The sequence below is a fragment of the Gobio gobio genome, assembly GCF_949357685.1.
Source record: "Gobio gobio genome assembly, chromosome: 17".
Lineage (NCBI taxonomy): Eukaryota > Metazoa > Chordata > Actinopteri > Cypriniformes > Gobionidae > Gobio > Gobio gobio.
The window spans coordinates 44,393,247-44,407,208 of NC_137110.1; the positions used below are offsets into that span (position 1 = coordinate 44,393,247).

The 13,962-nt window shown below is 39.0% G+C and overlaps 1 protein-coding gene across 7 annotated transcripts in view; it reads right to left on the reverse strand.

The window, feature by feature from the left end:
- The window catches only part of nbeal1 (neurobeachin-like 1), an 89,466-nt gene that overhangs the window by 18,467 nt on the left and 57,037 nt on the right, over positions 1 to 13,962 (reverse strand). For all 7 annotated transcript variants that reach the window (XM_079841109.1, XM_079841108.1, XM_079841107.1 and 4 more), the window contains 11 exons: positions 12,939 to 13,097; positions 10,129 to 10,288; positions 9,261 to 9,349; positions 8,334 to 8,888; positions 7,346 to 7,521; positions 5,975 to 6,263; positions 2,339 to 2,650; positions 2,055 to 2,204; positions 1,361 to 1,518; positions 812 to 936; positions 603 to 726 (listed from right to left, as the gene is read on the reverse strand). In XM_079841109.1, the coding sequence (XP_079697235.1) occupies positions 603 to 726; positions 812 to 936; positions 1,361 to 1,518; positions 2,055 to 2,204; positions 2,339 to 2,650; positions 5,975 to 6,263; positions 7,346 to 7,521; positions 8,334 to 8,888; positions 9,261 to 9,349; positions 10,129 to 10,288; positions 12,939 to 13,097 (2,297 nt within the window). The remainder of the gene's footprint in view (positions 1 to 602; positions 727 to 811; positions 937 to 1,360; positions 1,519 to 2,054; positions 2,205 to 2,338; positions 2,651 to 5,974; positions 6,264 to 7,345; positions 7,522 to 8,333; positions 8,889 to 9,260; positions 9,350 to 10,128; positions 10,289 to 12,938; positions 13,098 to 13,962) is intronic.

Sequence of the window (13,962 nt, forward strand, 5' to 3'; positions counted from 1 at the left end):
GGGGGAGGGGGAAGCAATCGAAACCAGGTTCGGTCCAGGCAATCGAACCAAGTGTGAAAGCACCCTTAGTGGTTGGATATATTAGGAAGAAAGATAAAAAAGCTGATGTGTTAGAAGCAGGAAAAATGGGCAAGCGTAAGGATTTGAGCGAGTTTAACAAGGGCCAAATTGCGATGAGCATCTCCAAAACTGCAGCTCTTGTGGGGTGTTCCCGGTCTGCTGTGGCCAGTATCTACCAAAAGTGGTCCAAGGAAGGAACAGTGGTGAACCGGCAACAGGGTCATGGGCGGCCAAGGCTCATTGATGCACGACGGGTCTGGGCTGTTTTGGCAGCGAAAAGGGGAGCCAACACAATATAAGGAAGTTGGTCTTAATGTTATGCCTGATCGGTGTATATGCAAAGAGCAAAAATAATTGTATCAATTATATTTTTTTTAGCAAAAGTCAACTCCTTTACAGATTAAATAAAATTATTCAAGGAGTTTCCATGAGATTGCACATTTATTTTTGTCTGTCAATCTCCAATTATTGAGTAAAAGTGTGTTTCTGTATTGAGCTCCAGTAATTGGCTTTTGCTCCTGTCCGTCTAAACTGAGACTCACTGATTGGCCGATGCAGGATCCTCCTCCAGGAGTTCCAGGATGTCATCCTCCAGATCACTGACCTTCACCTGCTTCACCGCCTCTAACAACAGTGACTCAGCGTTTACCTGCTTGTGCTGCACACCTGAGGTAACACACACAAAACCAGTTATTTACCCAAATGCCAGTCACAAGATTCATAAAAATGTCTTTATATGTGTGTATCTTACCCAGGTTGTCTCTCAAGGCACTGGCTTCCTTGTGGGGGTCAAAGTTGTAATTTCGCACCAGTTTGAGTCGCATACGGGAGTAGTTCTCAGCGCTAGAGAGCTTCCAGTGTGTGTCCTTCTGCTGCCTGTCAAACACAAACAGCTGCTTTTAAAATAGCCAATACACACAGAGAAAAAGGGTGTCAAAATTGTACCTTTAGGGGTACAACAGCTTGTCGCTGGGGTAGACACATTTGTACCTTTTTTTTTTACCACAAAAAGGTTCATAGTAGGACCTTAAGGTACGTATTTGTACTCTAAGGTACTAATATGCACATTTTAGGAGTAAAACAGGTACAAATATGTCCTTTTAAGGGTACTGCCCCAGCGACAAGCTGTTGTACCCTTAAAGGTACAATTTTGACACCCTTTTTCTCTGTGTAGCTTTTAGTCTTTTACATCCTGGGAAAACCACATTTCATTAGTCTTTAAACTTATACACATCTATCTGCACAAACACAACTTCCACTCCTTATCTCTGCGACAACTATACACAGAAACAACACTCACTTGTCCACCCAGGGTCCTCTTTCACAGAAGAGTCCTCTGCGCGCTGCCCTCCACTGCCTGAGGATGGCGCTGTTTTGCGTGTGGATTTGTTTCAGCATGCTGTTGTACCTCAGGTTCTCCTGACGGCCACGACGACTGAACGGTTCCACAAACTGCTCCTGAAGATTTTGGAGGATGATGAAAATGTTTGTGAACGTCTGATACCCGTTAAAATCTGCACTCAATTTGAAGGGAAATTCTATTTGCTGCCTTTCAAACATTTGGGGTTGGTGCGATTTAAGACAAAAGAAGTCTCTTCTGCTCACCAAAGCTGCATTTATTTAATCAAAAATACAGTAAAAACAGTAATAGTGTGAATTATTATTACAATTTAAAATAACTGTGTTCTATTTCAATATATTTTAAAATGTAATTGATTCCTGTGATGCAAAGCAGAATTTTCAGCATCATTACTCCAGTCTTCAGTGTCACATGATCCTACAGAAATCATTCTAATATACTGATTTGCTGCTCAAGAAATATTTCTTATTATTATCAGTTGCTTTTTTTTGTGGAAAATCTTTTAAGATTTCTTTGCTAAAAAGGAAGTTCAAAATAATAGCATTTCCTAGCAAATTCAGTAAGAATGTAAATGTATGAAAAAAACGTTTGTTTGTATGTGTGTGTGTGTGTGTGTGTTTAGATGTTTTGGTACCTGAAAGCGTATCTTGCTCTCTCCTCTCTCTCTGTCCCTGCGGTGCAAATTGAGCATGAACGCCTCATAACAGTCCTTCCAAAAAAGGGCCATGTTCTCATGACCCTGACTGAACGTCTCGATCTCATATTGCTTCATGTAGGGGATAATCTGACGAAAAAGAAAAACTAAATTTAGATTTACAAACCAGAAGAGCATAGTACTTGAAATAGAAAATGAGTATGAGAGCTGGACCAGCATGAAATTACAATTAACCGCAATTACTGTTATAATACAACTCTCACATATTTATCCAAATAGACCCTCCACTCCGGGGAGCTGATGTACAGCTGGAAATCCTCAAAGAAAGACGGACTTCCGTTGGTGTCGGGGAGGGTAGGGAGGTGCAGCTCCATGTACAGGAGTTTGTGGACTTTAGACAGGAGGGTACGGAGAAGAGGCACTAAAAACGAGTAGGTCTCCTCCGTGCGTTCCTCGTTCACGGAGCGCCTGAGGATTCCCTCCACGCGGCCCAGAAGATAACAAGCCTCGTCCTGAGAGTCCACCGTCTTCGTTTGCAAGATGCCATTCAGTTTGGCCGTAGCCATGGCACACACCTGCCGGAAATGAAGAACAAACCGTGTGAATACGTTTTTTTTAGTATCAGATATTGGTATTGGAGCATGTTTATGAGTACTAATACCAATACTACTGATAAAAGTTTGTATATGTGTTTAGATATTATTATTTGATACATCAGGCTTTTAGAGAGAATATGGAGCTCACAATCAAGGAGGGAAGGCCCAAACTGAGCAAAAGTATGCAATTTGGTGCAGATGTTGTTATTTATATGGCCAAAAGATGAAATTCTGATAGCTCGTAATCAGGTCTTGATATTAACACCAGCCAACCTGCCAAATGCGGTTGTATTTCAGCAGTGGCGTGTAACACAGTCACTCCTATTATCCACTTTGGCGGGTTGAATTTTATATATAATATATACATGTTTCAATTGTAGTCTTTTAAAAAGCCATCTGAAATAATAAACAAAAAAATATAGATTTTTCATATCGATTTTTCATTTGATATTTTGATACTGAAATATCCGAAATGCTTCCAATACAAATTTTTCACAGAATAAATACACGATACAAGCTGCGCTTTTTTGCTCTATCATCTCTCCGACAGTGAGTTGACACACACACACACACACACACACACACACCCGCCTCCCCTCACTCGTTTAATTTGCTCCGGATGAATACACGTCTTTGTTGGTATTACAGGTCTTGAATTTCGGTGCGGGATTGCGCGTATTGGGCATATTTTTACACAATCACACCCAAAGTGAGCGCACATAAAGCCACCTCTCAGTACTAAACTGAGTTCTTTTTCGCTGTTTATTGTGCTTAAACAGTCAAATCCACACAAAATAATGTCAAAATGCCAGTCTTCACGTAGTCACACTAAGTTAGTTATGTTTTGAGTGAACATAAACAGTTGAGAAAGAAGCAGTATAGTATATTGTATGTGTAGCAGTATAATGGATCTGTGCGCCAGGTCTTAAAGCTACACTATGTAACTTTTCCGTCCACTAGAGGTCGCCTGTTCAAAACAAAGGCGTAGTTTGATGACGGCACGTTTGAGCGCAGAATCTCGGGACATGTGGTCTTCACCTCACAGCCGGTGGAAAACAGTCAGGATAGGACTCGGGCAGAAATCATGTTCATGGATACGATTATTCACATTACTGTAGTCTGAAGCAGAGCAGGACCGAGTGTTGTGGAGCTGAGCAAGGCCGCAGGAGCGATTGAAGAGCGGGACTGTTATTATGGCATAGTCGCTGGCGGGACTTTTATTATGACACGGTTGCCGGCGCTACTTCCTCTTTTCCAGTCATGAGTCTGAGGTAACCCAACTCTGTTTATCGTATTAGATATATCTGAGTGTGTTGAAAAGGAAGTTATGACGTTCGCTCGGCGGCTGCTATGACACTTGTTCACAATGCAGTGAGAGTAAAGTGTTTCACTGAATAAAACCGGAAACCGAGGGTGACACAGATATGACGCAATCGACAGGCGACTCCCTCACACGCATAGCTCACACGTCCCGGTTCCTCGGTTAAAATAGCAATTTTCTCACGATTTACAAATAGTTTAAAACATTTGGGATATTCTAAGTACTCAACTGAACAAAATATATAACACTGGCCTAGTGGTTTCTGGATATTTTACTGCAAAAATCCTACATAGTTCACCTTTAAAGTGACAGCAGCCTAAAGTACCTGCTGCCAAATTATGAGATAATATAAAAAATATCTATATGGCAGTTTTCCCCATGGCATCAATGTCAAAACTGAGGCCAGTGAAAATGCTGGGTGGCTAGTAACTTTGGCAAACCACTAGCCACAGTGACTGATGAGCAAAAAAGTTAATGTCATGCTCTGATTGTAATGTAAATTAAAGATATCTTTATAACAGTACAGCAGACAATTTACATAAAATGCATATAAATTCCAGTTGTCACTCTATATACCAATTATATGTCTTAGTATGATGATGTTTAAATGCTTAGTAGTATGATGATGTTTAAATGCTTAGTTGTATGATCAAAGCTCTGTAGTTTTTACTGTGGGAGAAAAAACATATACCGTATTTTCCAGACTACAAGTCCCTCCGGAGTATAGAATAGAATGACTAGAATGTCAGCTTCACACTGCAAGCGCAAGCAGTGCGTTGGCAGGGCAGAAGCAGTGCGTATGGAGAGCGGGAGCCGCGCGCGCGGGTTGAATTTTATATTTAATATATACATGTTTCAATTGTAGTCTTTTAAAAAGGCATCTGAAATAATAAACTAAAAAATATAGATTTTTCATATCGATTTTTCATTTGACATTTTGATACTGAAATATCCAACAGTATTTGAAATTTTGATACTGAAATATCCGAAATATCCGACAGCGTTTGTCTCGCGCAGCTGAGCCTCTCCCAGCAGATCGTTGTTCAAGCACCCATCTGTGGACCCAGCTCTGGTCATCTCGCTTTCAGTCAGTGATTAGCTTTCTTTGTTTTCTTCATTACAGTTAAAGTAACCTCTGCTTTTCGCCAGTCCCTCACAAGTTTCTCACTCACTCCAAACTTTCTTTCTGCTGTTCGATTACAGTTTTCGGCTGCATATTTTACTACCTGCAGTTTGTAATTTGCAGAATAGGATTTTCTTTTTTGGGGGCATTTTGTTTGTGTTCAGTCTTTCTCAGTTGTCTTTAAGTTAATATTTCAGTTAACATTTTTTTCAGTTTTCAGTTGATTTTTTCAGGGGTAGGCTACAGGAGCAGCATAGAGCGCCCTCTCGCGGCTGTAGACGTAGCTAAATGTTTATTCTTGTCCATCAGTATGAATTAATTTTGATATATAAGTCGCACCTGAATACAAGTCGCAGGACCAGCCAAACTATGAAAAAAAGTGCGACTTATAGTCCGGAAAATATGGTAAGGCAATGCAATACAACGATGATTGAGAAATTAATACAAGTAAATGTTCCTCAAAAGCCTGATGTATCATATTTGATACTCACATTTTAACACGATTTTCCCCCACCAAAAAAAAATGCACCTAGAAGAGCTTTTACAAGTTAAAAATCAATGAACTAGATTGGAAATAAAGAAGATTGGATAACACTTTATTTCGATGATCCACTTCAGACATTCTACTAACTCTAAGTAACTTTGCAACTACATGTTAACTTATTCCACTAACCCTAAACTTAACATAATAGTCTACTAATACTCTGATGAGAGTTAGTTGACATACAGTTGCAAAGTTACTTACAGTTAGTAGAACGTCTAAAGTGGACCATCAAAATAAAGTGTAACTGAAGATTGTGTGCAACAGGGTCTTTTCAGCAAAGTTTTGACCACAGGTAATAGGCTTATGAGCTCTCACCTGCGGATCTTCTTGAGCCATGAACCCGAGCAGCAGCCGTAGCCCCACCTGAGACAGCTGGAGCCACTGCGTCCCTGAGGCATACCACACCATCAGCCCGTCCATCAGAGTCACTGTCTCCTCCAGAACCTTCTCAGTCCATAGGGCGGGATTGACCAGACCCTCAGCCTGCAGGAAGTCCTGCACCACGTGCAGCAGACGCACTGCATTCTCTGTGTGCTGCGGCAGCGTGACCGTCGTCGCCTCTCGGTTGTCCGTTACGGCCCATTCCAACATCCTCTCCATCAGACTGGAGAAAAAGATGTTGGCAAACGTATTATCACTAGTTGTTCAGATCGAGAAACTTATTATATTTAGTAGACATTTTGAGGGTCGAAATCATTGACCAAAATTGTGATACGCTTCTCCGATGGTGCGTTTTGACTGTGTCTGTGTGTATTTCGTCCACACAATGTGGATATAATACAACAGGTAAACATGTCAGCTGTGTAGACAATATAAATGCTTTCAGATTATGCTATTTTCAGTTGATGCATGAACAAAACCTCACTAAACATTATTACTACACAATAATCGTAATAAGCTTTGTACTTTATTACTTTTGATATGAAACAAAGTCTCAGCTTTCAAGTTTTAACAATAAAATGTGAAATTTAAACAATAAATGTGGTTTTGTGTCGTGACAGATCGCAAGCGGCATGTGAACTGATCATCTCTTCCTCTTCTCTTGCACTACTATTTTATAGCACGAAATAGACATGAATGAACAGTACAACCTAAATAAAATATAATGGTCACATGTAATCACTGTGACAGTGGTCACATGACAGTGACAGTGTGTAATGTAGTCAGTGTTTTAACCGGAGAAAGACGTCAATAAAACAGCTTGTAAACAATATTATGTAACGTTACATTTACCTCAGGAAAGCCATTCAAATGTCCATAAACGCATTAGTCAGCTAGAAAAAACCTCTAGAGAAGAGCATTTAGCGATATATGCACAATATTATTATTGTGTTTTAATAAATCTGTCATGAAAACAAGTTATTATAGCCACCATTTAAATGTTTATATTTCAACAACGAATTGGGGAAGACATAATTATATTTATTATTATCATTAAAAAGTTGATTTAAAAACTGCCATATGTGGAATTTAAATGTTTTAAATTTTGATTATTAAATACATTTAATTAATTAATTGATTGATTATTGAATATGAAACATAAAACTTTTTTTTGTATGTGTGTGTGTTTTTGTTAATTAAAAACTTTAAATAAAAACTTACATTTTTTAAATGTTTCATTAATTTTTGTGCATCATTAGTATTTAGCTGCAGTTTCAAGGGAACTAATTTGAACTGTAGTCTCACCTGAGTTTGATGTGGTCGACGGGCAGCAGCAGCTCATTGGCAGTGCCCAGTTTGGTGAGGGCGGAGAACACCTGACCCCTCTCTAGCCAGGCAGTGTCGTCTGACCCCTCCACACCTCTCCACATGACACACAGCACGATCTCCAACAGCAGACGAGCCAACTCCTCCTCCGTACGCTGGGCGGCAAATCAATCAATCAATCAATGAAAAGACATTGGCTCTGACTAATAAAGGTATTTTTTTTATATAATTTAATTACACATTTTTTTAAGTTTTTTTTATTGTTCATAAAGTGTTAACTAAATCCTACTAAGTCCTTCCCTTTACTACAATTATATTTAAAGTATATTTAAATGTGAATCTGATTATTTGAATTAAAATACAGTAAAAACAGTAATATTGTAAAATAATTATCAATGATGAAATTAATATTTTTGTTTAAACCATGGAACTTTTTTTCAGGATTCTTTGATGAATGGAAAGTTCATGAAAAACTGCATTTATTTAATAATCTTTTGTAACATTATAAACGCCTTTACTGTCACTTTGATCAACTTAATGAGTCCTTGCTCAATAAAAATATGAATTATGAACAGTAGTGTAAATTACAATTGTTGTTTGCAATGTAATGCGTTATAGTGATTTTACCACAGGTATATTGCACTATGATAAAAGACAACAATATTTAGTAAAAATGTAAATGTATTAATATTAAATCACTGGAGTACACAACCATTCCACTAAGTAAATTAGTTAATTACCCTGTAACAACTTGGTACATTAATTCAGATTTTACAATGGCTTTCAATGTCACTAATTTATAATTTTAGTTTTAGAATCACTTGACACCTTCATTATAATACTTATCATCAGGTACTTCTTGTTGAGAACTTGAAAAATGACAGCACTATTCATTCGAGGAAGTGATAAATGTCACTTCCTGCTCTACTTGTGCACTCAAAAATACACATCAGATCTATAGACTCACCTCACTGTTAAAAGACTCTCCCAGGGACACATTGTCACTGAACAGGAAGTTGTCATCATTCAGAGAGGAAGTTCCGAGAAAAGGCTTAGCATTCTCTAGAGGAGACGGCGTGCTTGGCATGCTACCAGGAGTCTGACTGCCGCTGTCCCCGTGATCAAACAGATGCACATGGGAAAGGTCCAAACTCAAGACCCCTGCTTTCCCACCCCAGGCTTTGGGTGTCGGCGCGTCCACTGGTGTGTCGGAGAGAGACATGAGGTCACCGTTGTCCAGGCTGTCTATAGATCTGCTGTCTGAGACGCTGTCTCGCTCTTCGTTCAGCCTCCCCACGCTGTCTCCGAGAGCCTTGCGCTCCAGAGGAGGCTCCAGGCGGTTTCCTCCGCTGCTGCGACTCAGCTCAAAACTCCCCAGGCTGGCCGCGTCACCACGGCCCGAACCGGAACCTCCGTCGCTCCCGGGGCTCCGGACGAGCAAGCGCATTAGAGTGCCCTGCCAGCACATCTGCCTTGAGATCTGCAGCGCTGCATCCTGCTGAGACTGCAACAGCGCATACAGCTGCGGGAAAAAGAAAAACAAGTTGAAAACATTATAAATAAGTCTTTTTCTCCTTTATTTGATTTCATTTAGTGTACATTAGAGTTGCAGTTTAGTTTCGTTCTTTTGCAAATTCATGCTTTTATGTTAGTTTAAGTTGTTTCTTCACACAAAGCAATCATTTAGCTTTAAAATCCTTAATACATAGCTCATGTATCATTGATTTTCATTTATTATTATTTTTGGTACTTCTATAGGGTATTTTGTCCTTTTATATGGAAAATAATCAATTTTTGGGGGGGGGGGGGGACTGCTCAATTGAAAACATTTTTTTTTTTCATAACAATAATAACAGTGAAATGTACATGTGAGAAATGGAGAAAGTGCTCTAACCCTCTTGCATACGGTCAGGCGAACACTGGGTCCAGCTTTATGGGTTAGCTGAATCACAGCCATCAGATCTTTATAGTTCACCACAGCATCTAGAGGACAAAAAGAAAAACATTATCACAATTAAGTGTGGCCAATAAATCAATACATTTCTCTATATAAACTACACTGCCCGACCAAAAAAAAAGGAGCTGTTTGGATTTAAATAGGCAAATGCTTAACAGTCTATGATTGGATCATTATTGCAGTGATTATGATGTTTCTAGCATGTTATTTGTTATAAAGGTATACAGTTCTTCTAAGCCTAAATGATAGAGTGTGTAGCTTTTTATTTCTTAAACAACCTTGTAGAAAGACACATCATGGCCATATTCCATGATGACAATGTCAAGATTCATCAGACTCGAATGAAGAATCATTTCCACACATGAATTGAGTCCGGACCTTAAATTCATTGAGAGTCTTTGGGATGTGCTGGAGGAGACTTTACAGAGTGCTGGACTCTTGCATTGCCAATACAAGGCATCAAGAGGTGCATCAATTTTTGGTCAAGATCTTGTATTGACGAGCCCTCTGTAATGTCTCCAGCACATACTATATACTATATATCAAATTCATATAAATGTGTAATTCATAAACGTATATAATTAATATCGTTATATAACAAAAAATACTATTTTTATTATATTATATATTTTATATTCAACATACATTATGCATTTGCTTTAAAAATATGTTCATTATTCTAACTATAAGTAACTGCAACTACATGTCAAGTAAGAGTTTTCTGTAGATTGTCTGCTTAATATCCGAGTATCAGAGTATGTGCGGAGTCAGGTGGAGGGTGGATTAGAGTGTTAATCAGACTGACCAGTAGACAGCACTTGGTGAAGGAGGCACTTGATGAGGGTGGAGGTGAGGTGCAGCTCAGAGAACAGCAGACTGAGGCCAGAGTATCCCACTTCCCTCAAGCGTAACCTCTGTTTGCTCTTCTCATACACACGATCACACTTCAGCATCCGCTCAAACAACTGCAGAAACACACACACACACACACACACACACACACACACACACACACACACACACACAGTTTAAACTAAAGCAGCCGTTTAAATGTCATAATAATACATATATACATATACAATACATATATACATATACAATATACATAATAATACATCATCTATTTGATGTATTATTATATTTTAATATAATAACATTTTAATTTAATGTAATTTACTTCATTCTCAAATATTATATAATGCATTACGCATCATATAAAGCATATTTATAGTTGTTGAGCATTCAAATATGAATATATGATGGTATACACGTTTCTAACTTCAATAGCATTTGAAGAGAATGACTTACAGTCATAAACCTAACTGTAAAGTGTTCATCTGGGTGTCAGGTATGATGCACACCTTTTAGATTTTTGATATTTAATCAAATAAACTGTCAAATCATATGAAAATATGGATGTGTATTTCACTAGGCTACTGAATGGGCTCATACACAAAATATGTTCGATTTAAATATGTTATAGCTGATAGAACAACTGAATATTGCCAGAGAATAAATTATATTTACACCAAAAAATCTCTTTTTTTTCAGCAACTGTTAGTGTTTATCTGTCTAGAATAAGGAGCTTCACAAGCTTATCAGAGCTAAATAGGCCTATTTGATGACCTGTCATGGTATACATTTCATGTAGATTTGATTTGGGTGAGTACAGTGGTCATTTACATATAGCCAACAACAAATTTCCCAACAACAAAATGGCTAGTAACTTTGGAAACCCACTAGCCACAGTGACTGGTGAGCAAAAAAGTTAATGTCAAGCCCTGCATGCACATCATTATTTTTTTTTAATTCATGTGCCCTCATGATCTTTAATCAAAATCAAACTTCATAAAACTGCAAACTGTCATTAACATGATATCCACCAATAGCAAACTACAACTATCCAATCAATTGCCAATGGGCAAAATCAAGTCCCGCCTTAGATTTTTTCTTGTTGAAGAAGCTGTTTCACTCAGATGTATGTCACAATAGAGAAGAAAAGACTAATCGCAACTTCTGTATCATGCCGACAATGGGCCCTATCATACACCAGGCGCAACCCCAGCGCCACATTGTTTAAATAACAAATGCATCTGTTTGCCCATGGGCGTGCCGGTCTGAAAACGAGGTGTGTTCAGGCTCATTGTTGGCACGTTGCTATTTTGAGGCAACTGAAAACGACTGTGCCACTGATTCCTCTCTGGAGAACCATTCAGTCTTTCCACTCACAAATTCCGCCTTGGTGCAAGCACAACTGGCTTTTAAAGGGAATGGGAGATGAGACTCTGATTAGTTTAATCGCACGTTACACCTAAACACACCCATGACTCATTAAAGGGATAGTTCACCCAATAATGAAAATTAGCCCATGATTTACTCACCCTCAAGTCATCCGAGGTGTATATGACCGTTATATTAAAAATGTTCTGGCTAATCCAAGCATTATAATAGCAGTAATAGTTGCTCTGTTTTTGAAGTCCATAAAAAATGCAACTGTCCGTCGAATAACTTAAGGCCTTCTGAAGCAAATCGAGGCGTTTGTGTAAGAAAAATTACCATATTTGAAACTTTATAAAGTAAAGTTCCAGCCGATTGCCTTCCATGGAAAAGTGTTGAATGTTGAAAGTGAAACTCAAGATGCGTACGTGACGAGCGTACCTGGTCGCGCCAGTCTTTCGATCGGCAGAGGCACTTTCAACACTTTTTCCATAAATTGAATACGGAAGGCGGTCGGCCGAAACTTTACTTTATAAAGTTTTAAATATGGATATTTTTCTTACACAAACGCATCGATTCGCTTCAGAAGGCCTTATTTAACACCCCGGAGCCGCGTGGAGCATGTTATTTGATGGACAGATGCATTTTTTATGGACTTCAAAAAGAGAGCAACTATTACTGCTATTATAATGCTTGGATCAGCCAGAACTTTTTTTAAATAACTCAGATATTTTATTTGTCTGAAAGAAGAATGTCATATACATCTAGGATGACTTGAGGCTGAGTAAATCATGGGCTAATTTTCATTTTTGGGTGAACTATCCCTTTAAGAGACTAGGTACAACCTTTTGGACCATGCGCCTGGTGCACCCACTGTTTTTTTCTGTCGTTAAACTAGCAAAAGTAGAAACTAGCACACCTAAGTGCACCTGCACCATGCGCTTCAGATCATGCGCTCAGATCGTTAAAATAGGGCCCTTTATGTAATGATCTATTAAGCTCTTTATGCTACTACAATTTTACAAATTTACATTCTACTGCAATGCAGTTGCTAAGTTGCTCTGAGCTCTGGGTGGTTAGTAGGTGGTTGATTAACGGACCAATTCAAAAGGACTACCCTCTGTTCTGATATTCTGGTCTTTAGATATGCTCAGCTCTCTTCTTCAGGCTAAGTCTATGGGATTTGTGTGACTGATTTACTGTCTGCAATGCTAATATTATAAGTCTGAATGCTTAGAAATGTAACAGTATGATTTTTGGCTTCATTTGTAGCATTTTTGCAGATCTCTAACCCCAAGAATAACAAGCAAACACCTCTGATAATAATGTGTGCGTGTATCACCAGCAAAAGTTGCTTTAGAAAAGCTGCATCCAAAACGCTCAGAGTATTAAGTGCACCTTGAAGACGAGCTCTCGGAGGCGGTCGGAGTGTTTGTTGTTGAGCAGCAGGGCATAGCAGGAGTCGGCCGCTCCCGGTTCAAACAGCAGCAGGAAGAGCTGGTCCCGCGCTGCGCTGGTCTGCAGCAGAGTCACCAGCAGCTCCAAGACCCCACACAGCTACAACACAGCACAGTCGCTCAGACACAACATTCTGCATTGATTTCATCTTCATGTTTAGTTAATGCTTATTGCTAATAAGTGATAAGAGCAGGAGAAACCGGAAGAGACAGCGATGAAATGAATTGGCGGGGGAGTAAATCGAATTTGTGGTTAAGTACATTGAGGTTTAGGAATAATTAAAATCGAGGAAAGACAGAAGATGTTTGCTCTACTGATTAGAAAGGGCAGATCAATAACAATAAAAGAGAGTGCTTCTTTCCTGCACACGTGCACACAAACACTCAGGCAAACAGTCAAACATTGTGTATAACTAAAAGCTTCTTTATTCAAATAGTAAAGCTAAAATAAATTCTTAAGAAAAAGAAATTGAGTGTCAAAATAATCCAAAACAAGTTAAGAATGCTTTGAAGTCTTTTACAACTTAAAGGTGCACTATGCAACTTTTTTGTCCGCTAGAGGTCGCCTATTCAAAACAAAGGCGTAGTTTGATGACACCAAGTTTGAGCGCAGAATCTTGGGACGTGTGGCCTTCACCTCACAGCCGGTGGAAAAGAATTGGGATGTTTCGAGCAGAAATCATGTTCATGGATGCGATTATTAACGTTACTGTAGTATGAAGCAGAGCAGGACTGAGTGTTATGAAGCTGAGCAAGGCCGCTGGAGCGATTGTTAATAAGATGAACGCAACACACACCTCGCGAGCAGCGGGACTTTTATTATGACACAGTCGGCGACAGGACTTATTATGCCACTTGCGCTTTTCTGGTCATGAGTATGAGGTAACGCAGCTCTGTTTATCATATAAGATACATCTGAGTGTGTTGAAAATGATGTTATGACATTACTCTGTGCGTTCACTCGG